The following is a 25,895-nucleotide window of genomic DNA, read 5'->3' as shown; positions in this document are numbered from 1 at the left end:
GACAGGTGAGGGAAATAAGCCACAGCTACAAAGGATGTGATAAAATTGCTCCCTGAGAAGATTTCATTGTCTCTGCATCGGCCTGACAGGTTTTAATTCTGTGTTCAGTTTCACTGTGTCAGGAAGCAAAGTGAGTCTACCATACATCACCTTCTTGGTTGGGTCGGTATTTATAAATCTCAAAGATTCAGAATGTTGCTTAGATAGTTTTAGAGACAAATTTAGTGGAGCTGACTATAGAACAATACTAGGAAGTAAGCACAAATAATATATTTTATCTCCCTTTCTGGGCAGCTTACCTTTTTATGCAAACATTCCCCAGAGATGAGCAAATGACCCTTTTCCCCCACAGTGGACTTCTTTTGCTAACAGTGAAATAAATGAGCAAGCATAGGTGGCTCTGACTACCAGATAACATGCCATTCGTTTTTAGTGTGAGATGTATTTTTGCATTCGGTTTTTAAAATTATGTTAATTCTTTGAGTTTCATTAGGCAATGGAGAGTCACCACCAAAGGGTAGAGGAGGATTGGAACTGTCGACTGGCTTAACAACTGAGGTAAGACCCGACGCATGGTGCTGTTGTCTAAGCTAAGAACTACAGTAATCTTAGTAAAGAGTACTGTTGTCAATTCCATCTCCACGAGGCAGACATGTAGCCATCTTCAGTCTCTCTGTCACCCATGTTTAATTTTCTGTCCGCAAAACATGAGGCGAGTTCCCATAGCTACCACCTATGCCTCAGTGACTTTAGTGGTTTCCCGTTAGACCTTGACTTCTGTTGCTGCCCTTCCTATGGTTTATGTTGCCATGTCCAGTGTCTTTAAAAATGGTAATTGGGTCTTGTCAAAGCTCTGCTTAACTTTTCCCTGGTTTCATGTTTTGAATAAAATTGTTGTTAATTTTGATAGATGTGTACCATACACAATTTAGACTCTTGTTTCCTGTTTCTAGACTGATTCCTCAGTACTGCCAACAGTGTGATGAGCTGGCAGGGAATGGAGGTTATCAACAATGCAGAGGGAGCTAACCCCAAAAGAGCACTGGACAGGCAGCAAGGGGAGTTTGCAAAAGGACATTGGTGCAGAATTCTAAAATAGAGTTGAAGTTCATTGGAAGAGAAAGAAGAGAAAACCTAGGCAAAGAGAGAAAGGATGGAATACACTGTGGTACTTCAGGCTCCCCTCTGTAACACTTCATTCTGGTGAAGGAGTAGGGTTAATCAGGAGAAGGGAGGACCACATGGATTGTGCTAAGCTAGAATTTTAACCTTTTGCCATAAGAGAAGCATTGATGGGTGAAATGTAAGATTGGACTGATTTTCCCTGTTTTGTTTTTAAATGTTGACATGCTAATTTTTCAGTTCATGGAAGTAGATTATTCAATTTATTCTGGATGCTGAGGGAGGAGACATCTAATATATCACAGTCGCCAGCTAGGCTCACCTCACTTATTTTTGTGGTGCTTTGGATTTTCATAGATATCTGTGAGTTCAGAGGAAGATACAAGTCATGGAGTTGTAGCGGCACCCGAGAACCCGTGTGTTGGAAAGCGGAGAGGGGCAGGTAGGCTGCTTCTAGCAGTCATTCACACTGTCTGTTGTTCACACTGTCTGTCTCTGCATTGGTTTGTATCTTTCATTGCAGTTTAAAGTTGGTTGATGGTTTCGAGTAAAACACTGGCAGACAATGAATTTGCCTCTTACCTTTTAAAATAGTTCAGAGAAAATTCCTTTTTCTATTTTTTTTTTTTGTTGTTGTTGTTGTTAAAGATTTGTTTCGAATTTTGTGTATTTGGTGGGTGGGTGGGTGTGCACATGAGTGTTGGCAGGTGACCTGGGAAGCCGAAGCTGTCAGGTCTCCTGCAACTGGAGTTAGAGGCAGTTGTAAGTCACTTTACCTGTGCACTGGGAGCGGAACTTTGATCTTCTGCAAAAGCAGCACACCCTCATAGCTGCTGACTTCTCCCTGGAGCCCTGTATTCTTCCATTTTAACATACCCCCTTTTTTTTTATATAGGATTATTGTTTATATCTAGCATCTCCAAATAATGATGGAAAAAGGAAAACTGGGCGCAAGTGCTTCATTCCCTGCGTGTTTCTCCATGCCCTGCTTCCCTCCCAGGACTGCTGCAGCCTGTTTGCAAAAACCAATCATGTGCCCTAAGCCCTAGCACGCTGTCTGTTGCCCTATTAACAGTATAAAACCACTCTTAGCTTGCATCTCCTCTTTCAAGCTATAACATTCTCTATTGTCAGCCATAAAACTTTTAAGAGAAAGTCTCAGAATTAGAAAAGATTAGGGCTGCAGCTTTCAAATGTTTTTGTCTCAAGACTCTGGACAGTTATGAAGGACTCCATGACCAAAATATTGCCAGTTTGAACGTAGAATGTCCCCACAGGCTTATAAACTTGGACATTTAGTCTCTAGATGGTAGTGCTGTTTGGAAAGGTTATAGAGTCACCATACTGAAAGCGGCGTCTTACTGAAGGAAAATGTTTAGATAGCCTACCTGTTCCTCATTCTTACTCTGCTTCCTGAGCATTGAAGCAACGTGACCAGCCACTTTGTGTTCTGCCAACATGCCTTCCCTGCCACAGTGGACTGTGCACCTCTGCGATTGTAAGCCAGAGTAAACGTTCTTCCTTCTCTGTCAACAGGCTTCATCACAAAAATGAGAAAGTAACTAAAATTCACATTAAGACGACTAAGATGTTATCTGCCCTATGAGTTTGTGATTGTGTTAGGGAGTTTTCAATTGGCCCTGCATCTGCTATGCTCACAGTTAACTAAAAGGGATACCAAATGCCAACAGTGGCTGAAAGTGTAATTCAGTTCAGCAGTAAGTATGGCACTTGCCTAGCATGTGGGAAGCCCATGGTTTTAATCACCAATACCACCACCAACAAAAAAATCTCCAGATAAAATTCACTATAAGTCTACGGTGTACTTTATTCTTATACTATGATTTAAAAAAAAAAAAAAGGAAGAAAAAAAAAGATGAAAAAGGCATCTGAGTAGGTGGAAGCACCTACTGCCCTGGGCTCCACCAGTCTGAGAACCATTAGCGTAAGGCAATAAGGATGAAAACAATTGTAGCAATAGAAAATGGTTTTCTTCTCAGCCATACATTAAGAAGAAAAGAACTGCTCTGTCAGGATGCAGCTGAGTGGCCGATTATGCCTTATCATATAGAAGGTTCTAAATTCAATCTTCAGTACCACAATGGGGGAAGTTACTAGAAACTTCTCTCTCTTGAGAGAAGTTTAACTTTCTCCTCTCTCCCTTCCTTCCTGCCCCCTCCCCCTTTCTCCAGTGTTAAATATCTTACAAGTCAAGTGGCACAGCCAGTGTCATCTGGATGGCAAACAACATAAAACCCTTCAAATACTACCTTAAAGGAAATGTATAGCTCCCAGAGCTGAGATGAGGCAGGCAATATCTGATGCAGGCACAGCCAGTAAAACCTGAATCTCGGCTTTTCCACTCGTCCTCCTATAGATCTGCTTTCTCAAGCAGAGCCTTGAGGAAAACGCTTTGGTACTAGTTCAGACCAGAATCCTAAGGAATATGTTAAGCCGATTGCTGTTTCTGGTATTGAATAGTGTTGCAGAGTCTGGGTTCCTACAGAAGATGCTAGGATGGCAGCAATGACACCTACTGCTGTTAGCTCTTTAAACCATTTCTTCAACAAAACATTAGGCTAGCTTCTATGAAAACCAACTTACATGCCATGAGTAAGGCATGTAAAAGTGGATCATTTAGATTCAAGAAATACTACATATAATCCACAACATGACTGCTGTCTGGAAAGCTGGGGGAAAGGGCATAACTGAGGACCGTTCTGGACAAAGCCATCTGAAATGGCCATAGGAGCCACACAGAAGTTCACAGTCCTCAAGACTACACCAAGATGCCGAGTCATTCATGCAGAAGTTAAATAATCCAAAATATGAATTCATTGGTTAAATGGGTATGGGTTTTTAAATACTGTATAATGTTCACTGTCAAGAAGGAGATGTTTGTGCACTCTCAGTCTTTGGTTCCCATATCTACTTTTAGACTGTTTTACTGTGTTTAGGTACAATTCAATAAGAGATCTATTTACATAGAAGGAGGCTGTTTAAAAGAAAAATGTATATTCTGTCATTGTTGAGAAGAAACAGTAGGCTTTGTACTTCAACTTCCAAAGAATATAAACAGACCATTGCTGTTGGAGGAGAAAGGGTCTAACCTTTCATCTGTTGGCATTATTTTTAAATGAGCCAGTGTTAACTGCAGTATAACAGATAACATTTAAGATCTTCCACCTTTTCCTTAGCTACAGAACATTGAAATGTTAAATCACTGCAGTGTCTTAATGGGCTACAGACATTATTGTAAAAATCCAAGCTGTTTTTCTGGTAATACGCAGAACACAGGTTGTAAAAACTGATTGGTCAGAATTTTACGATTCACAAAAATAGCGGTCACTTGAGATTGTCTTGTTCAACTCCTCTGCTCTGGAAAGCTTTAAATGTGCTGCTCTACATTTCAAACAATGTTGTTTCCTTCTGTCTCATGTTTTTGAACAGCTGAACTACAGATGGAAGCTTTATTGATGAGTGAATCACTAAATGTAAGTAGCTATAATAGTTTGGGCTTTGATGATGTTTTGTGTTTTTTTCATTTAAGGATGAGTAGAGAAGAGTCTATGAGGAACTTGTGTGTACAGGAGGCCATGTGGAAGCATGCTCTCTACTCAAGTTGAGCAGCCTTTACTTGATCTTTTCTACAGTCGCCTACATCCCTGATAAAGAACTCTGAACTTTCTGGGGTTTATTATAATAGGATTGCAAATTCAATTGCAATATCTTAAATTTTCTTGTCACGGTAGACAAAATAATTTGAGAGTTAAACTTCACATTAGAAGACTTGTCTGAATAGACTGAACTGTGATTGCAATAAACATTTTCCGCAGGTGTGATTCTTGTAATTGCTTTGTATCCTTGAAAATTTTGTTTTGTGTTGCCCCAGTGTATCTATAGGGAACCTAACACTGGGGGGTGAACATTTTTATAAAATGCTCACAAATCTCCATTAGCCATTCTTCCCTGTGTCCTAGAAGAAATGGGAAAGCGCTCCTATTGCCAGGCACTGTGGGGTCAGAGTCCTTAGCACAATTTATTGAACCACCCAGTTCTGTACCTAGATGCTCACAGACTATGCTGAAAAGAAAGAGGAGCCCCTGTAGTGGGGCTCTAATTTACCTCTAAGCTGAAACCTACAGGACCAGACCATGTGTGCCACCCCTCACTCCAAGTCCCCAGTAGAGTGCAACCTCCAATACTCATGAGGGATGTAAAATGTTGTAGGTCATAAGACTTTGTATAGTTTAAAGTATGATTGCCAAGTAGGTAATTTTAGAACAAAAATACTTAAGAGTTTTGTTGTTTGAGTTTTTCTAACTTTTTGGAACAGAGTCTTGCTATATAACCTGTTGCTTCATATGTAGACCAGCTGGCCTCAGCCTTACAGCAATCCTTCTGCCTCAGCCTCCCCAGTGCTAGGGTTGCAGATGTGTGCTACACCAAGCTCAAGAGGTTGTATAGCTAAAGAGGTGAACTTGTAAGAGTTCTTTGAGTGAAAAAGAATTCTGAAACATGAACTTTTTTCTTATTTTGCTTTTTCGGAAATCATTTTAAAGACAAGGAGAATAAACATTGAAGCATGATAACTTAGTAGGTTAGATTTTTTTTTTCACAAAGCAGGCCCTCTGTATCCTTGAGCTTTTGGGTAAGCTGAAGAGAACATGCCCCCTAGTCCTGACAGCATTGTTGTAAACAGCCAGGTATACACATAACTTTTTAACCTGCCTTTAAGTTTATGTGAGACTATCGAGAAACAACTTGTTTATTGTATATTTAGGTTGAAAATTCAGAGTCAAGAATCAATGAAGGAATTCACTTTGAATCTCAAAACAAAGAAGGTAAGTTAATGAGTTCCACTGTCATAACTTTAACGTTCATTATAATTACTATTTCTTGAGAGCCTTCTATGTACTATGTATGCTCTGTTCCTTTTCACAGATGTTCTTAAGTAGTTTATATAATCCAATCAAGTGAACATTAAGCATTGCATTTGTAGTTTGGGGAATAACTGAGAGAGATTGAGTAATTTGGTTATACAGCTAATTGGTATTTGACCTTAACTAACTACAACAACTTTGCCAGCAGCCTCACTGTGGGTTCAGTCCAATGCTGGCACAAACTGCAGTGTCATGTGATTTGTATGGTAGAGATACTCACAGGCTCAGTATGATAATAGGTCAGCACATCACATTCATGAGTCAGCCCTTGATATACATCACCTCTGAAGGTCACGAGCTCCAAAAAGAGAATTCTGTTCTCAACCAGCATGTGGAGTTTTGTTGGTTTCTGCTAATTTTGTTGATAACTCAAATATGACATAGTATTTTAGACAATAACAAAACACTGACATTGATTGATAGACACGTGTATGCTCATCACCTCGTTTATCATACCTTAAAATGTAGTATATTTGTCTTACTCAATTGTTAAAATGTTACAAATATAGTGAGTCCCCATAATAGGGCTACCTTGTTACAATCTCTTTCTCTTTCATCCCATCCAAAGGGAACTACTATTCTGCATTAATTAGGTATGGTTTTAGTTTCATAAAGATACATAGCATACGTTGCTTTGTTTAGGTGAATGTTAACCACGTTTTACAAACCATTTCCACAGTATTTGCCTATTTTGCAATATGTTCTGTGGTTCTGTTCTCTTTATTTTATGTAAGTCTAGTTACTTCATTATAACAACAGTTAGCATTACATAGTTGTTTTTTTTTTTCTGTTATGTGTGAATATTACAACCTTTTTGCAGCTTTTTCCAATTGTAGAGTACTATTTTGCATGTCCCTATTCCTCAAAAACATGAGCAGTGTTGGTGTGTTCAGATTTGCTTGGTTACAAGCACGTCATCAGTATACTGAATGCTAGCTTATCTTCAGGCGGCATAGTCATCACTTCACACTTGCATTGTACCTGACCTCATTAGGCTGTGATGCTTGCTGATCTGATGGCTGTGGTGCAATATGTCATGGGGTTTCTTTGGACACCTGACACTGTTTGCCTACAAAGCTGAAGGAAGAAGGCCTTGAACTCTGCTGTGTAAACTTGAGTTTTGTAGCACTGATCTTAATTCACACAACAGTGACAGACAGTGGAATTTTCCTATCATCCTATTATCCACCAAAAGTTATCTGAACTGTTGCTCACAGTGCCGAGTATATAGCTGCTATTCAAAGGTATGACTAGACCTAACATCCAGATGTTTTATTTCAGAGATTTAATGTTTTTTTAAATATGGTTTTAGTTGTTGTATTTACCATTTCAGAAATATGCTGTGGTAGAAAAGGCAGCATGGAAGCTCTGAGCGGTTGCAGTGTTGAAGCAGATCCTGAAGAGGTGTGTTCCCTAGTCCATTTAAGCACGCATGTGTTATATGTAGGGTTTTCCTGTAACATGAAGAAAGGTGGTAGGAAGGTTTTCTTTCTTTTTGTGGTCTTGGATTTTGATTGGTTATCTGAAAGTTTCATTTATAATTTGGTTGTTTGCCCTCCTCCCAGTTCTCCATCGTCCTGTACCCATCCAACTCTGTAGTTGCTGTTGTTTTTTAAGCTCTTCAAGACCAATTGTGCAGCTCAAATACTATCTCTTTATATAAGTTAGGTGGATGTTAGAGTCACTCTCATTTGTGCCTGCTTACTGTTGTGACACTTAGGTACTGTGTCCCTGGTATATGGTCAAAGTGCACCCTTCTTTAAATGACTGGATCCAGGTCCTGCTACCTATATCATGCTCATTCTTAATTCCAGGTTGAAGAGGAAGAAAAGCAAATATCTAAAAGAAACAGAAAGCCGGATTACTCCTCCTCAGAAGAAGAACTAGGTATTCCTATGGGCTTCTGTTTTAGATGTCAGAAAAGTTACATTCTTTATACTTAATAACGTGGGACAAGAAAATAATTCATGAAGATAGTAACTGTTTATTACTTCATAATGTTTGAGGCTAATTGGAGACACCAATAGGATCTTTTCAGACTTGGATCCAGAAATGAAACTATTTCCTGCAGAAAACCCAACTTGTGGACATCTCACAAATCTCTGTAATGGGGACCTATGACCAGGCCAGATGGCAATGTATGCTGCGATTCTCTTATGGGCAGATAATGGGCAGAGATAATGAGGCTCTTTAGCCGAGGCTAATGTAATAATGCTTCTGCTGCATCCTGTTGATAACATGGCCTAGAACAGCCGTGTGATAGAGCTTTCTACGAGGGTGGAAATGGTTCGTTGTTACTGGCTACTGGCTGCTAGAGGCTGTTGACCATTTGGATATGGTCAGTGTGGATGAAAGGCTGAATTGTTTTAATTAATATTTTTTTCAGTATATTAGGTAGTATGGGCCATAGTAATAAATTTATAAATACATAATGACACTGCATCATGAAGTTTTCTGTCTTAATGCTGAGCCTGATACCATGAATCCAGAATCTGAGCTTTTCAAGAGACTGAGCAGGAGAACTGGGCCTAGCTGGGCTACAGAGTAATACTGAAACACATGCAGCTAGTGGCTGCCATGTCAGACATTTCCTAACACAAGTAGAAATTTATTAAATACAAGTGAATGAACATATAGAAAGAATACATATTTTCTCCTTTATAATTAGATGCATGTGGTTATTTTGTGGTAGTAAATTGATTTCATATTTTATATTCAGATACAATTCATGGTACTTTATTAAAGTCCAGTTTATCTTCATCATATCTAGTGAATAGAGGGTAAAGTTCTGAGAAGTTTACTTCATTTCCTCACGCAAACCTGCTCCCACAGCCCAGGTTCTCAGGCTCAAGGCTGTACCCTGTGAGCTTCTTTATTGTTGTTTTGGTTTGGTTTTCGTTTTGAGGCAAGGTCTGAAGATACAGCTGAGACTGTTCCTGAACTGTCAGTGCTCCTGCACCCATTCCTGAGTTCTGGGATAAACTATCCTAGGTTCTCAGAATTAAGTTATCATGCCCTGATAACATTTGGAAGTTTTGGTGTTTTGTTTTGTTTTGTTTTGTTTTGTTTTTTGCTCCCTTTCCAGCAAGCCAGCAAGTCCCATTACATTCTAAAAATATTTAGAATAACTTTTGGCTTTAGTGTATCATAGACAAAAAAAAAAAGTCTACTGTCCTAAAATAGAACTGTATTTCAGTTTCAGTTACTTTTTGTTCTTTCATGATTCTGTCCACACTGATTTACAGATAATAGCCCAGATGTCCTGGATTCCAGAATAGGAACAGCACAGAGACAGTATTCTGAAACTGAGCCACATGACACAAAGGTATTTTTCTACTGATTGGTTTTAAGTTTGGAGCCTAGCTGCATCGTTGCGAATACTTGTAATGTTTATTCTGCTACATTATGCTTCTGACAATAATCAGCTTGTTATAAAAGATGTAATATGAAAGTTAGATATAATGCTTGCTTACTATTTTGCTCAATGGCCTTATTTCTCAAGATTTTCGGATATTTTCTTCTGGCTTGCAGTTTATCATAGAAGTACATGATAAGTGGGGATGCACATTAACTGTTGATGAGCTGCCTCTGATTACTTTTTGCCCAAGTCTGGCATACCCAGATTGGCTTGTCGCTACTTGCCTTCCCTCTGCTCCCCTTCCTTCTAGTCCCAGATGTGCACACTTCCTGCTGTGGACTTCTTGAGTGTTCTCTGAGCCATTTCTGAGACTGGCTACTTTTTATCTTCTCTGTCTTCTCTTGTCCATGTTACTTTCCTCTATGCAAATATAAAATCTGCTAAAGCAGTTCTCCTTGTGTCCACAAGGACTGGTGAACTAAATTTAAAAAGGGATTTTTAACAGCCAAAGAAGGAAAAGTTGTGTAGTACCATGAATTTCAGTTGAGTTGTGCCTAGGAAAGAGTAGGCTTTTAACTCATTCCTCATTGCACTGTTCATGGCTAGGATCGTAAGATAGTAAGTACTCTAAATGGAGAGAGAAGCAATTCGAAGATACTTCATTTTCTCTCAATTTCATGTAAGCTTTTAAATCATTTATTTAAATCTAGTAGCTCAGAGATAGATACAGCATTTGGTTAGAGTACATAGAACCCTGAACATCCATAGATAATATGCTCTGTATTTTCATTGTTTTTCTACACAGAAGCTATGTTCAGAAGCTATTTAATATCCCATTTTACAGTAATAGTGATCTGTAGACTAGGTCAGGGGTGATTTTACCATTCCTAAGACAGTTCATGAAGTAAGGATGTATTACTTTAGAAGCAATAAAGTCTTGGTCCAGCAAATAGTTCCAAGTATGAGTTTCATTTTGCAGAGTGGGACTTTAATCAGAAAGTGATTACACCTGTGGGCATGTCTTGCTAGCCTAGTTGTTACTCTAGCTTTCAGGGTTCACTTGGCATTTTGAGCTCAAAACGTTTTTCAGCTACTGATGAATAATTTACCTGCCAGAGGATACTACTCTAAATTAGTTCAACTAAATCCCCAGATGTCATTTGGACATATTCCCTCTTTCTCTTTCTCTATACCCCTCTCCTCTGCCACTCCATAAAGAAATGCAATTTATAGTATTTCTTCCTTTGGAGTTTCTCTTAAATGGACAAAGTACATTTTGTAGGAAGAAAATAAAACTAAACCTAACCTTGGTATTTTGTATCTAAGTCTGCTTTTCTGCCTTCAGTTTTTGTTATCTTCTTTTAACAGTTCCAGTAACTGCAATGATGGTTATATTTTTAAAAAACATTTATCAAACTATTCTAAATGTCAAGTAGGATTCTAAGTGTCAAATAGGAAATTGTTATTGAGAGGAGCTCAGGAAAGTGTGAATGGATGCAGAATTAAATTTGAAAATGAAACCACTGGTCTTGTTCAACTTCTCTACAGGAAGAGAACTCTGGAGATGTAGAGGAATTCTACTCAGTTACTTCGAAGACAAACAGCAGCACTGGCCTGGAAGACAGAGGTGAGGGAGAGCCCTCTGCGGGATGCCAGGGCCCAGGCCACACAGCGCCACACCTTGCACCAAGCTTCACCTGCTGGAGCATCCTCCTGCCCATTTGCTCCCTCCATATAGCACGGAGCCTTACGCTTACATTTGAAAAGTTGCAATTATTTTTAAGTTTCATCCTCTTCTCAAAGTATATTCTTAGTTGGGTGTATTGGTCTAATTATGGTAATTATGCAAATGAAGTATGCATGTGTGTATGTGTGGCTGGAATTGAGCTGGTCCTCTGAAGCATGATGAACGCTTACCTGGTCACCAGCACAGCGCTGAGCTCTGCCTTTTCCTCAGATGAATTTAGCAGCAGTGAGGGTACAGGAGAAAAGACTGAGCCAAATGAAGATGATGGCAGCATCAAGTCACAGGAGGTGAGAACTGCTTTTCATACTTATTCGCTCAAAATAACTTCCAGTGTGTCATGTGCCTCTTTGTGAGTTTTTCATAAGTACTTTTTTGGCTGTTTTTAATGCAGCAGGACACTTTTAAACAGTATGCTTTATTAATGTCATTCTGATTAATTTTGTTTGCTTGGTAAAACCTATTTATGTCATCATTAGATAGGATCAGTCTAACATTTTGCCAGGGGCAGTGTCAGGTTCCTGGCCTTGTAGCTTAGCGCTGCAGAAGGAAATGGGAACAGCTGCAGGAGGGCCCAAGGAGACCTAGCTCGGTGAGGTACAGTCGTGGCTTCCAGGAGGTTGCAGCTTCCCCATACCAGCCACGTCTGCTTCCAGCCCATTCAAGTTGACAGTTAGCTTCTGCGTCAGAGAATGATAGTGGCCTGAGACAGACCTCTAAATCCCAAAGCATCCATTGCTAGTTTACCAACTCTTTAATGGTTTTTTGTGAGAAATTTACTAGATTTTTTTTTTTGGTAGGAGATAGCATTTGACCACAGGTAGGTTAAAACAAAGCCCAGACATAGTTCTTGTCTGGAACAACACTCACTAAGCATTTGTTACTCGTGTGGGACTCTGGATTCATAGGACTATCAGTACTCAGGAAGCAAGGGGACTGCCTACATACAGGAAGAAGAAATACAACTCTAAAATGCACCTAAGCTGGACTTCATTCCTATTACGTGAGCTCTGAATTGATTCAAGGGAGGGTGAATTATTCTTTTATTGATGGGGATTTTTTTCCCTCATTTCCCTGTTAGGATGATCAGCCAATAATTATTAAAAGGAGAAGAGGAAGACCCCGCAAATACCCTGCAGAAACAGCCTTTAAATCAAGTAGGTGTTAGGCACATCTTCAGGTTATATACAAGAGGTTTCTAAATTGATCTTCTAAGTAAATTTTTACTTTATTTTTTTAGAAGAAGACTCCAAAACAGAGACTGACATTACCACTGTAAGTAACTGTAAAAGATAGGAAAAGAACTATTCAAATATTTGCTCTTGGCCTGTGAACAGCTCCTGTTGTAAACTACTTTGTATTATTTACATACTTCAAAATACTTTGTTAAAATGTGGCTACCCATTCAGATAATGCCTCGATTAGTAGTATTTTCCTATGGACAGTTCTGATAGCTGTTCATGAGCTGACCCCATCCACACCTAGGAGTGCAGTTGTCTAAAGTTAAAGAGCCTTGGTTAAGACACAGAAAGAAACTGACTGTTTTATGTGATTTCGAGTGCAAACTTGTCAAGGGAAGCTTCTGACGGCCTTTGCTGCCTTATGATTTTCTCTTCAATTGTGTTTGTACTCAATATGCACTCATTTTGTGCAGGGGAACCATCATTGCTCTTTGTGTGGGTGTGGGTATAGTATGTGCATAAGTTCATGTGGGAGCACACATGTGTGAATGCATGTGTGTGCATGTACATGCACACATGAAGGCCAGAGGCCTATATCAAATGTCTTCCTTTTAACTCTCCACCTTAGTTTTTGAGATGGGGTCTCTCAGTTAACCTGTAACTCATGATATAAATAGGTTGGCTGACCAGTGGAATCTACCCATCTCTCCCACCAACTCTTGGTTACATATGTGCATTTCTGCACTGTCTTAGTCAGGGTTTTTATTCCTGCACAAACATCATGACCAAGAAGCAAAGTTGGAAAGGAAAAGGTTTATTCGGCTTAGGCTTACATTTCCACATTGCTGTTCATCACCAAAGGAAATCAGGACTGGAACTCAAGCAGGTCAGGAAGCAGGAGCTGATGCAGAGGCCATGGAGGGATGTTCCTTACTGACTTGCTTCCCCTGGCTTGCTCAGCCTGCTCTTTTATAGAACCCAAGACTACCAGCCCAGAGATGGCACCACCCACAAGGGTCCCCCCCACCCGGATCACTAATTGAGAAAATGCCCCACAGCTGGATCTCATTGAGGCACTTCCCCAACTGAAGCTCCTTTGTCTGTGATAACTCCAGCCTGTGTCAAGTTGACACACAAAACCAGCCAGTACATGCACCCAGCTTTTTACATGGGTGCTAGGATCTCAACTGAGACCCTCTTGTCTGTGGAGCAGGCACGTTATTAACTCAGCCATTTCCCAGTACTGCTACTTTATCTCTTTGACTCTGGAGTACATACGCAGTGAAATCATTGTGTGAGGATTTCATTCCATGTACTTCAATGGCAATGAGCAGTGGCTTAGAAAACATCACTTTAGATTTAGATATTAGCTTTGCCACGTACTCCCAGACCTGTGACTCGTGGCCAGTCATGTAATCCTCCGCTTCCTTGGATTGTGAAATAGTACAGTACTGTAGCACCAGAGTGCTTCTCTTAGTACTATAAGGCTGCAGACGCAGAGAACCACATGTGACATGGCGGACTGACCTCAGGGAAAGCTGACAACTTTGAACATAATTCACCACTGTGGCATTCAGTCTCCAGAGATGTACCAAGGTGGTCGGGAAGAGTCCTGTGTTAGAGACTGGTCAGAAGCGTGAGCATCCACACTTGCTAGCTCCGTTTCACTAGCCACAGGAGACAGATCCCCATTACTCTGATTATGTAATAAAGGCCTTAAAATGTACTGCTTGTCTTCCTGTATGATAATGACAAACTGTTCTTATTTTTTGCTCATTTAAACTTAGGTAGAACAATCTTCACCTAGCGGCAAACTAAAAGTCAGCCAAGCAGGTATGTTCCAAGCATCCATCTGCCTGTGGTCTCAGGAGGGGCTGCTGTTTCAGTTCATTTGCAAGAACTCTTAAGAGTGATTTTCTAAATAAGATGTTTTTCCTACTTAAGCAGGGAACCTAGCCTAGCTGTTAAGGAAGATTTTACAATTTTGTTGTTTCTCAATGAAATAAGTTGACTTTTGGTTTAAAAAGAAAGTTATATATACTTACTGTTTTTTCTTTAGTCTGCAGTTGAGTCTGGGACACTGTCGTTGCAGGACAAGGCAGTAGACAGGAAAAGAGTGAAGGCTGGAGATAAATGTAGCACAGTATTAAAGCTGTGGTTTGCTGTATTCTGCTGAGATAATACAGAACAAGTAGCTCTTTGGAGCACTGTTACTATGAAGGTTGTTGCTCATGGCAACAACCTACTGAGCTCAGAGAAGTGATAATTTGTAAGAGAAACCTGTGCACCTTACAGACTGAGATCGTAAAAGATAGAATTATTTCAAGTATTTTTGTCCTCATTCCAAAGAGAGAAAATTCCAAAATGTTAATAATGGTTGCCCCTGGATAGGAGGCTAATAGAAGTATTACTTATTATTTAGTCTGTCTTTTCCAGATTTTTAACAGTTGGTACATTTTAATCTCATAGCTTAAGGATTTTTAAATGAAATAAAGCACTATCAGTGGGTTTAAAGGATTGACAGTATGCAGAAAAGATGACTATCACAGCTGTTTGTAAATAGGTAACAGTCAGTTTGAGAATCATGGAGTCTGACCATCAAGATGCAGCAAGTACAGAACCCATGGACAGTGTTTGCACACCTAATTATACAAGCTTTTCATTCTGCTTCAGGTTTTTTCTTGGCTCTTGGTAAATTAAGGTTTTGTTGTTTTGGTTTGGGTTTGGGTTTTTTGTTTGCTTTGGGAGGGTGGGCTTTTATTTTTGTTTGTTAAGGGAGGAAGAAGGCTTCTACTTTGGTATGGTTTTTAACCTGATTTTATTATAGTATTTTAAATCTGGACAATAAGAAATCTTTATACATTGAACGCACTTTAAAGATTCTGATCTATGTGATCATATGGTGGTTTTGATTTTTTGTTATTTTCTGACTCTGGGTAATGATGACCAGCTTAGGGCAGACTTTGATCTTATTGAATTAACCTTTTCATGTTCATTAGTGTAGTGAATCTTCAGAAAAAAAAGACAGCACTGTATTAGCAGAGGACAGCCTTGTCAGGCATCAATGGGAGGAGAGGTCCTTGGTCCTATGAAGGCCCAGTGTAGGGAAATCGAGGGCAGGGAGGTGGGAGTGGGTGGGTGGGTGTAGGAATACCCTCATAGAAGCAGGGGGTCGGGGGAATAGGATGGGAGGTTTCTTGGAAGGTGGGGAAACCAGGTAAGGGGATAACACTTGAAAATGTAAAGTTTTTAAAAAAGAGGTCCATTTTGGCACCCACTCAAAACATTGCTAAACTCTTCAATATAGGCTATAGTGGAACTTTCTGGACCCACCATTGGTTAAATAGTGATACAGAGACTTATGAATTTTTATTATAGCTTAGACTTTTAGCTGGCTAGCTCAATCTAAATTTATCCCCACCACTCTAGCCCCACGCCCGGCCAATGTGGCCAGCTCTTTACTGATATTTCCATCAGCCCACCTGCTGGGTAATCTTCCTGCCTCTGATTCTTCTCCCAGAGACACTGTCTCAGCCTGGAAGTCCTGTTTCCTTTTCTGCCTATCTACTGTCTGTCAGATCTTTATGACAGGTGAGGGAGGAAGAGTGTTACAAAATGCTGAGGCAGGTGATAAGCCAGAAGAACAACAGTACCAAAATCTGGCCAGAGCTCAGCTCTCTGCTGTTCCAGCAGACAACAATTGAATATACAGAGATAACCTTCACACAGTGCACCCCATAATAGGCAGTTCATTTGTTCTCTGCCAGTAAGCTGGGAGATTGTGTGGCAAAATCACTCTAGGTCAGGGGGTACAGTGGAGCTTGTGATAATATGACTAATTATCCAGTCTTTTTTTGTTCTAAACCTTCACCTGACCACTCATACTTTTAAATTATTGAGAGGAAAAAGGAAAATCCATATTTACAAGAAGCATGCATTTTGGGTGAGTGGCTAGATGAATTTCTATTCCGTCACCACCACACAGGTAGATACAATTCTAGAAAATGCTCTGTATCCATCCATCTTCATTGTGGTGATGGAGTGCCTGAGAGAACAAGTTTGAGAGGGGATGGGATTACTTTGGTTCATAATTCAGAGGGTCAAGATTGTGAATACCTGGCTTCATGTATTAGGGCAGAATATCATGGCAGTGAGAGTGTGGTGTAGGGAAAAAATAAAAATGACAGTACTACTGTCTTCATCTCTGACGAGTAGTGCCTTTGAACCCCTCCCCCAAAATAGTACTTTTGAGTCGAGTACTTGCCCATAATTTGATATTCAAATAATATACCACCTAATCTTTATTTTCCTTATAATAACATGTTCTCATAAAATTGTAACATCTATACCAGACAAATGTTTAAAGAATAAAGTATAGTCTACCAATAGGCTTATGATGTATTTTTTCTTGTTGTTTCCATGGTGTGTGTATATTTGGAGTAAAAAGTCAAAATATTACTCTGCTTATTAATTATGTGACTGAACAAAATATAGAAATCTATTCACTCAACTAGGTTATAGAAACCTAGTTACTCAAGCTTGATTATTTTCAAACTGTAAACTGAAGTTGAATTATTTATAGAGCAATACTGAGACTTAAAAGAAACATTTCAAATCAAAAACCTGAAAGCTTCAGAATCCAAAACCTTTCCAATATTGACATGATAAAGTGGAAAGTTCTATAACTGTCCTGTAATGGTTTGCACTCAGGATACAGATGCACTAAAAATATTGTATAGTCGTACCTTCTAGTCATGTGAATGAGGTATATATGAAATAGAAGTGCATTTTATGTCTGTCTTTTTAATATGTATATGTGAGAGTGGGGCGGGTTGCTGTACTTGTCTGCATGCATGTCTGTACCTACCTGTGGAAACCAGAGGACAAGCTCAGGTGCTGCCTTCAGGTATGCCGCCTGCCTCCTTCCAGACGGGGTCTCCCATCAGCTTCCAATCACCCATTGGGTAAACAGGCTGGCCCTGAGCCATGGCATCCCCCTCCCCCACCTCATCAGTGTGTTCTAGTGTTCTGAGCTTTCAGAGAGGCCCTTGTGCTTTCAAGGCAGGCACTTTCTGACTGAGCTACCTTCTATGTTTGTATGTAGTCACCTACCTAAGATCTTTTATTATGGTGTTTCTGATATTCCTAAATCTGGAGAAAAAAATCCTAAGTAATGAATTATATAATAGTATATTAACATTGGGATGACAGGTAACAGACTAGATCTACTGTGGAAATTTAATTTCTGGTTTGCTTTTTTTAAAGATGAGTCCAATAAAGAAATAGCCAACCCACAAGAAAAAAGTACAAGCAATGTAAGTGCTAGTTTTGTTTTGTTTTTTTATCAAAGTGTATCTTCCATAAATAAAGTTGATAATGCCCAGCTAACCACCCTTTCAACTTTAATGCTGCTGTTTCTAGGACGATAGTGAAGAAAAAATAGCGAGTATGCGTCTGAGAGGAAGAAAGCCCAAACGCTCACTGACTTCATCAGATGATGCTGGTATGAGTCTGGCACACTCTTTTCCCTCCCTGTCTCTCTTTAGAAAACAGCAGGCCAACTTCAGACCAACAGAGGGAAAAAAACAAACCAAGAAACATACAGTCATTTTTATTTTTTCCCTGCACCACACTCTCACTGCCATGATATTCTGCCCTAATACATATATATTTTTAATTACAGTCTTATTTCAGAATCACACTTTTTAACCAATCTTTTTTGGATGAAGAAAAATCCAGCTGGGTGCAGCTAGAATAAATGTTGCATAAATGTGTGTGAAATGGCTCTAATCCCTGCCAGAAATGGCACATCCCAGATGCTTTTCTGAGCACATGTGAATTTTTTGCAAATGCTGGCTGTGAACTGCATAAGTAAACTATCCCAAATGTGTTTGAGATTAAGGTAAACAGTTGTGAACTGCAAGTACTGAAACTAAAAGGAAGTGGAAAACCACTTCTTCTGCTTCCAAGTTGCTAATATCCTAAGTTCTACTCCATGGCTGTCCTTTGGAAGTGTCTTTGGGAATTGTATAGTCCAGGTGTTACCCTTCTGTCTGAACAGAATCCTCAGAGCCAGAAAGAAAGCGCCAGAAATCGGTGTCTGAAACATCGGAGGACAAAAAAGATGAGGAGTCTGATGAAGAAGAAGAGGAGGAAGAGGAGGAGGAGGAGCCCTTGGGAGCCACCACAAGATCAGCCACCAGATCAGAGGCACAGAGGTAATGGGTGCAACCAGAAGCCTTCAGAGGCCTTCCGCAGCTACTCTTGTCTGGAAGCAGCTCTTGGGGTCACAGGACTCTCTCAAAGACGCTTTCTTTCTTTCCGTGTTCTCGTCTTGACTGTCTCCACTCAGAGAGAATGTGTCTCTGTCTCGGTTGCTGGGGTTACTTCAGCGTCCTTGACTGACTTCAGAGCATGTTTGATGAGATTAGTGAGCTCTCTGCAGACAGTTCTTAAGCACCTACTATCTCAGACAGTGTGTCCTGAGGACCATGAAGGAACCGAGGCCCCCACAGACATCACCTATGCTGACCCTGATGAACATGTTCCCTAAAAGATGTGCTCTTAAACCCTGATGGAGGTACAAACCTTCTGGAGGGAAACTGGATATGTGGTCAAATGGGTTTGAAGAAGTCATGAGTTCTCTGCTTCTTCTAAGTCAATGTATGTGAAATCAAATGAAGTATTTTAGGTTTGACGGTGTTCTAAAGGAAGGAAGCTGGTTGTATATTTAGCCACCAGAGTCCTCCCCAGACCCTCCATGTTGTTGGTGCACCTGTTAACACCAGCAGTGCCCCTTCTCCACTTATCACTTAGAGATGATGTGTGTGATGCTGCACGGCTCTCCCTAGTATTCACCAGTATTTTCCATTTTCAGTGTCATTCATAAACTGTGGGTCTTGGCATAATCTTCTGTAATTTCATTCTCCAAAATTAATATAAAAGAACTGAAATGTTTATTTTGAAAGTCTTACCATTAACACCTGTCACCATAATATAATAGTAATGTAGTATCATGTTTATAAAAAGATTTAAAATCAACCAATTTCTAAACCCTCCAAACATAGACATTATTAGCCTCTGGTGGCAGAGTTTGATTTCTCAAAAGAGTCAGATTTAAAATACAAAAGACAAAATCAAGGAGCTTTCATGAGTAACCTTCAAATGGTGTGATGTTTGGGCTTTGGAAGAGAGGGGTTGGAGAGGAGGAATGGGTGATAGGAATAAAGTGACTGAGCCATGAGCCCTATTGAGAGAAAGTGAGCACATCCTATGGGTGCACCACTAGGACCTCTGCGACTCTTAGGCTGAAAATCCTGGGACTCCTTCAGTGTAGTGGGACTCAACTACAGAAAGTTCATTAGACTTTCTGTCTTCCAGAGAATATCTAAAAGTATCTAGCAGGCTTGCCTTTTAAAATAATAGCCAAAGTTTATTATATACATGTATGGCATCATTTATGATAAGGAAAATACATTTTTAAAAGAGTAAGTCATTTAATATGTAGGTTAATGGTCATTTGAGTTACCAGTATTGTCATATTCTTTAGGAATGTTTGATTTATTCACAGACTCTTTTCTGTTTGGTTTAAATTTCTCGGCATTGGTTGGTTGGTCCCACGGCTTTAGTATCTTCATGGTTTCCCAGGTCCTCAGGGTCAGATGTATGCTTTGTGATCCTCTTGTATTGCTAACCTTGGATTCCTGAGCCACAGTACCTCCTCTGTATCGATCATATTCTTGTGCATACTGCAAGGGCCTCTTCTTCCCTGGCCTTCTCTTCCTGTGCACTGTAGATGCTAGCCTCCCTATGACTTCTGTGTGTTTGAACTTCTACTCTTGGGACCTCATAATAATTCCCGCAAGTATTTGAGGGCAGTTTCCAGGCCTTCTTGTCCTGAGCTTCCTTACCAGTGTTTGCTCTCCAATCTATCTAATCCTCTCTAAGAAACAAATGGTCCACACCAGATGTGGGCCAAAAACCCACAAGGGCTGTTCTGCTGATCTTACAGATACTGATACTCAGTATGCATCTGAACGGGAATTGCTTCAAATGGAATTGCATACATACCGTATATTGAATAAGTCCTTTTCTCCCTTTTCTCTGGAAAGTCAGCTTCTCCCTTAATTGGATTTCTTTCTTGTATAACTGACTACCTGGAACATTTAGTGCTGTGAATCATGCCCTCAGTGACCTTAGCCTCTTGCTCTGTTTGATGAGCTCTTTGCTAGCCTTGTCAGCCAGTATATTTGCTATTTTTCAGAGTCATCTTCTTGATTGTGGTAAAATATGCACAGGAAAAGCAAAGACAGTTTCCTGGAGGTAGAATTTAGTCCTGGCTGACACCAATTTACTAGCAATGATCAAGAGACCCAGCCCCTTTGATCCTGTGAGTCTCCATACCTGTCTTGCCCAGGCAAAATCTCTTCCTTTCTAGTAGCCTCCGGACTAGAGAATTTAGTGCTACCATTGCCCAGTGTCTCTATAATGTGTTTCAGAAAGAATCATAGCAAGCCATCTACACGTGCAACATCCAAACTTGGCATCCCAGAAACAATTTCTCCTAGAAATCGCCAAAAGTTAGCAAAAGAGAAGTTATCTACCAGCGAAAAAGTTAGTAAATCTCCCCCATTAGGAAGGTAAGTCCCTGCCTGCCCTTCAAGTTGTTTAACTCCCAAGTAATGCTTTTCCTATTTTCTTAAAGATATCTGTTTCACCAAATAGCTGTCTTGGGGGATCATGGGTTTCCAGAAATAGGAAGGCTTAAAATAAAAGTGTCTTTAGTGGCTTTGCCATGTGGCCCAGCCACACAGACTTGTCCTTGACTCTTGTGAGCCTTATTAGCCAACTCTCATGTCCAGAGATGGAAGTCAGGCATGTTTCTTCCCAAGTGATTGCATGTCTGAGTGCATAGTTCAGTCTGTACAATGTGGTGAATCATGTCACAGTTTAGAGACACTTCTGGTTTAAACTATTGTAGAGGTGACAAAACAAAAAGCATTTTCAAACAGGTAGCTGCGCTTGCACCTTCCACCTCAGCTGGGTTCACCTCTGCTTCCCATGGTCCTCCTCCTTTGCTCTTCTGTGCTTAGGCAGTGGGTGCTCTCTGCCTGCCTCGGTGAGACAGGTCCTTCCTTTCTTTAAGCCCTCTCCTTCAGGGCCTCCTATCTGCTGCAGCCTGTTCTCATCTCCTTCCTACTGTATCTGCAGGCAGCACTAAACAGTTAGCAATGGCAGGTGGCAGTGGTGTAGGTAGCCTAATGTTCTTCTCCCACTGAACTGTTAAGTTTCTTCCTTGAGGTTGGGAACTTGTCTTCCTCTTTGTGTATGTTAACATAAACAAAAGGTGATTCCACGAATATAAAGATTGTTCATGCATACTCTTACAGTGTTTGATCCTAATAGCACACTGTGGTATGTATGTGTCTTAGGAAGGAAGGAAATTCTCTCATTTCATCCTCATTGGATGAGATGAAGTATTCATCCTAATTTTCTATGTGAGTGTCAGACTACCAGGACAGTATGGATACATGTTTCTCAGAATTAAATGTGCAGAGGAATTACATGGTGGAGGTTCCAATTGTGACTGTTAAGAGTTGGGCCTGTGACTGCACTTCCAGAAGGCTTCTGCGTGTAAGGAAAGGGCTTGACTTGGTCAGCCTGGCAAGCTTCCACAAGAGGAGAGACGGAGCCTGACTCAGGATTCTGCTTCCTGCTAACAGCTCACAGCACAACACTGGCTCCTGTTGCACAGCAGCTCTGCAGTGAGTTAGTGGTCCGTGTGGCCAGTGGCTTCCCATGACATAGCTTGGGATGAATTATTAACAGACATCTCAGCCATTCTCAGCTCATTCTTAGGTAACCCATAAGAACCATATCATCTGCAACACCATCCAACTCAATGTTTGCTTCTACTGTCAGAAGAGCAATAACCATGCCTTTGTAGCAAAAACATTGCATTTCTTTTTATCCTGAAGCTTTAGTTTGCCAGCTCTTTAATTTATCAATATAACATTGTCTGCATGTTTACCATATGATGAGCAGATATTAGAAATATAACCAGATAATGTGTCTAATCTTTGCAACTGCCCAGAGAAATGTCTTTTTTAATGACAGAAGTGGATGTGTTTAGAACTTTCAAACTTTTGATCGTTTTATGTTTCACAATTATGTTTCACAATATAACTAGTGCTCACATTCAAACTATTGTAACAGACAAAACACTCACTAGTAAACTTAATAGGTATAGTGACATGGCATTTTCTGTCATCTTCTGTTACCATGTTGCTTGAAAGTATTGGCCGTAATCTGCAGTCTGAAAAGGCACAGCAGATAAATTCTAGTGGCTAGTTCTATATTAAAAGTCTAAAGTACTGTGTAGTTCCTAGGAAGGAAGCTGTTTGCTCTTCTGGAAGGCTTCTCACGAGAGGGCTTTTGAACTGAAGTTGGGGAAAAAAAATGGTCAGATGGATCATATAGGATGACTAGAAAAAAAAGAAAGAAAGAGAAAATTGAGTGTGTGGCGCAGTTGATAGAGTGCTTCCCTAGAAGTCCTGGGTTGAATCACTGGCACTGCATAAACTGGACATGATGGTGCATGCATGTAAGATCACTTAGGAAGTGGAAGATCAGAAGTTGAAACTTGTCATGTGCTACATAGGGAGTTCAAGGCTTGCCTAGGCTAACTACATGACACTCAAAAAGGACTAAAAAGAAAAAAATCACTAATTAAAATGTGGAAAAGGATGACATTTTTTGTTTGAACATAGCAGTGCTTAGACAGCATTGCAGTCCAGAGTGCTGAAAGGAGAGAAGTGGTTGTGTAAACACATGCACTGTGGTCTGATTGTTTTATCCTAGAACAGTGGTTCTCAACCTGGGGGTTGCAGTTCCTTTGAAGGTCATGTGTGCTGCATATCAGGTGTTTACTTTATGATTCATGACAAAAGCAAAAATTACAGTTAGGAAGTAGCAACTAAATAATTTTTATAGTCAGGAGTTGCCACAACATGAGGAAATGTATTAAAGGGGCTCAGCATTGGGAAGGTTGAGAACCACTGTCTGAGAAGCAGAAGAGAGACATCAAGAGCTATATGTGTCTGAGGATGGTAACATGGTTGAATCAGTTACTATGCTTCTCTAAACCTTTTCCTACTGTGCAAGCTGGCTTCTCTAATGCTACTCTGAAACATGATTTGACTGTGTCCGATGCTAGGTTACATTCCTGCTATGTTTGTGCTAGTTGTTTTCAGTGGGGTCTGTGTGTGTTTCAGTAGAAAGGACATGTAGGAAAGGATGCTAACAAGACCAAGGTCAGTACCTCAGGGTGGCAGGTCTGACACAGAGTGCAGGCCTCTGTGAGCTTCCCCCAGAGCCCTGTCTGGTCTATCCAAGGTTGCTGGTGAAGAACCAGACATTCAAGAACTTCTGGTATTAAAGACTGTGGGGATTTCCCTCCAGGGTACTGTGTTAAAAACTCCCAAGTTGTTGGAAGCAACTGATTTTTAACTCTCCTCATTACCTTGGCTTTTGCTCAATACAGATCAAAGGCACAGCTCTCCCCTTCTGTCAAGCGCAAGAGAGAAGTCAGCCCTCCTGGAGCTCGAACAAGAGGCCAGCAGAAAGTAGACGAAAACCCTCTGAAAAAGGCAAAGCGGTAATGATGGCTCTAGCTTTCTGACTAACAACCCAGTGGAAAGAAAATGGACCAGCCTTGCCCCATGGCCTTTTTCTTTTTTAAAAACAAGAGAAGGATCTGCATGTGCTGTAAGTTCCTAGGTGCAAGCTTGTTCATTTTACGTTTTAAACAGCTTTATAAACCATTGTTTATGGACGGTATTATGTACATTCACTTCAGATAAAGGAAGATAAGTTTACTTTGTATCTGAACTCAGCAAAGTAGTTGTATATTTTAACAGCGGAAATTGGGGTTTCCAATGTGACACATCAAGAATGGAATCCTTCCAGCCCATCTGACACCAGGCTGCCCATGGGGATCTGTGTATAGTATATAAACATGTAAAAACAGGCTGTATTTTACTCAATGTATGATGATGCTAATCAATGAACACTTTATTTATTTTACAGAGAAATCTTATCTGTGAACTTTACTATATATCTGTTTATTTTATTTTATTAATTTTTTTTAATAAAAAGAGGGTTTTAAATGCTATGCAGTCATTAATAGAAGAGTTCTAGGACTCTGAGTACCCTGTAACTATCAGCATATGGCCAGGCAGGAGACAGAAATTCACGCATTCATCCGAGTAAAGTAGGTTAGCTAAAGAACGGACTCTGCTGCTTCTGTCCAAGGCCGCGACTGTTTTGTCTTTCGATTACCCTTGCCCCTGTGGCTCTACCTGCCAGCCCCATAACGTAAGTTACCTGGCCCAGGTAAAGCCACACCCTTCACTGCAGGTGGCATGCTCTGTGGGTTCATTCTTTTCATCTGTGTTCACCCCAAGCCTCGGCCACCATCTCCATACTGTCTGTTCAGTGAAGAGAAGTGCTTGAAGATTGGACTGCTCCAGGCTATTCAGCTTCAGGTTGTCATGTTGTTTTATACAGTTCTTTCGGGAGAGAAACTGGTTTTATAGCCAGATTCTTTTTTAAACATGATTTAACTCCCATAATGAACAAACTGTCTGACTTAAGTTTTTCATAAAATAACATTTTCTTAAGATTGGATCTGTTTCTTGCAATGATATGATCAGTTGCCAAATGATTGAAATTTTAAATGCTCTGTTCATATTCTTGTTTTATAATTAAAATTTACATTCATTATGTGTAGGTTTTTTATTGTTTGGGGTTATGTTTTTTTCTTTTTTTCATTGTCTTTTTTTCTAATTTTTTATTTTTTTGTTTTGGCTCTTGTAAGGTGGATATTCTTGTCATTTTGCATTGTTTCTTACTGAAATTTTATATATAAATTATAAAATGTTTCCCTAAAACTTGAGTGACAAGAATTTTTTTTCCCCATGTCTTAAAAGCCAATGCGGTTAGAAATGAGACTGAATCCCAATAATCCTGTTTGCTAGAATAGCAGTGTTAAGTTGATTGGTCCATGACTAGTGCACACCTGAACACAATCTCATTGTGAAGCCATAGAGATTGAATTTTATCCGTGAGGAAAAGCTGCCTCCTAGGAAATGTGGAGCCAAGCAGAAGAACTGCATCATCTGTGCTCTGGTAAAGTCCATCAGCTACCTCTTAGTAATTCCCGGTGGTTCTGAAGCTGAGGGGGAAAAGAGAAATGACCCTGTGGAACGGGGGATGTTGCAAGTGTGAAGAAGAGCAGCTCGCAGTCATGACTTGATGTTGATAGTATGAAGCAGAGTGGAGGAGCTCAGAGCATGAGATATCCTAGTTTACATAGTAGTCCCAGAATCAGCTTCAAGGTGTGTCCACGGTTAAGACCACTTGTTGCTCTTTTTAAAAGATCCAAGTCCCATCACCACCATCCATACCTCCAATTCCAGGGAATCTGATGCCTTCTGGCTTCCAACATGGAAAATGTTCATGGTGTACATGCATGCATGTATACATGT

General features: G+C 40.2%; 1 protein-coding gene across 8 annotated transcripts in view; it reads left to right on the top strand.

The window, feature by feature from the left end:
• Positions 1 to 25,133, top strand: part of Bod1l1 (biorientation of chromosomes in cell division 1 like 1) — a 54,958-nt gene extending 29,825 nt beyond the window's left edge. For 3 of the 8 annotated variants that reach the window (XM_021162326.3, XM_085836662.1, XM_021162322.3), the window contains 17 exons: positions 494 to 558; positions 1,480 to 1,564; positions 4,573 to 4,616; positions 5,906 to 5,966; positions 7,399 to 7,469; positions 7,880 to 7,952; positions 9,311 to 9,390; positions 10,972 to 11,050; positions 11,381 to 11,457; positions 12,249 to 12,324; positions 12,408 to 12,442; positions 14,136 to 14,181; positions 17,614 to 17,663; positions 17,770 to 17,851; positions 18,410 to 18,566; positions 20,847 to 20,987; positions 23,891 to 25,133. In XM_021162326.3, coding sequence (XP_021017985.1) covers positions 494 to 558; positions 1,480 to 1,564; positions 4,573 to 4,616; positions 5,906 to 5,966; positions 7,399 to 7,469; positions 7,880 to 7,952; positions 9,311 to 9,390; positions 10,972 to 11,050; positions 11,381 to 11,457; positions 12,249 to 12,324; positions 12,408 to 12,442; positions 14,136 to 14,181; positions 17,614 to 17,663; positions 17,770 to 17,851; positions 18,410 to 18,566; positions 20,847 to 20,987; positions 23,891 to 24,008 — 1,340 coding nt within the window. In that variant the 3' untranslated portion in view covers positions 24,009 to 25,133. Of the gene's footprint in view, positions 1 to 484; positions 559 to 1,479; positions 1,565 to 4,572; positions 4,617 to 5,905; positions 5,967 to 7,398; positions 7,470 to 7,879; positions 7,953 to 9,310; positions 9,391 to 10,971; positions 11,051 to 11,380; positions 11,458 to 12,248; positions 12,325 to 12,407; positions 12,443 to 14,135; positions 14,182 to 17,613; positions 17,664 to 17,769; positions 17,852 to 18,409; positions 18,567 to 20,846; positions 20,988 to 23,890 lie in introns of all 8 variants that reach the window. The other 5 variants (XM_021162325.3, XM_029477218.2, XM_021162321.3 and 2 more) reach the window with 3 other exon arrangements.
• Positions 25,134 to 25,895: the final 762 nt, after the last annotated feature.

The sequence above is a fragment of the Mus caroli genome, unplaced genomic scaffold (genome assembly GCF_978045245.1).
Source record: "Mus caroli unplaced genomic scaffold, Mus_caroli_1 scaffold_4, whole genome shotgun sequence".
NCBI classification, from domain to species: domain Eukaryota; kingdom Metazoa; phylum Chordata; class Mammalia; order Rodentia; family Muridae; genus Mus; species Mus caroli.
Note: the sequence above shows the minus strand (reverse complement) of the source record. Positions and strands in the feature narration are given on the sequence as shown.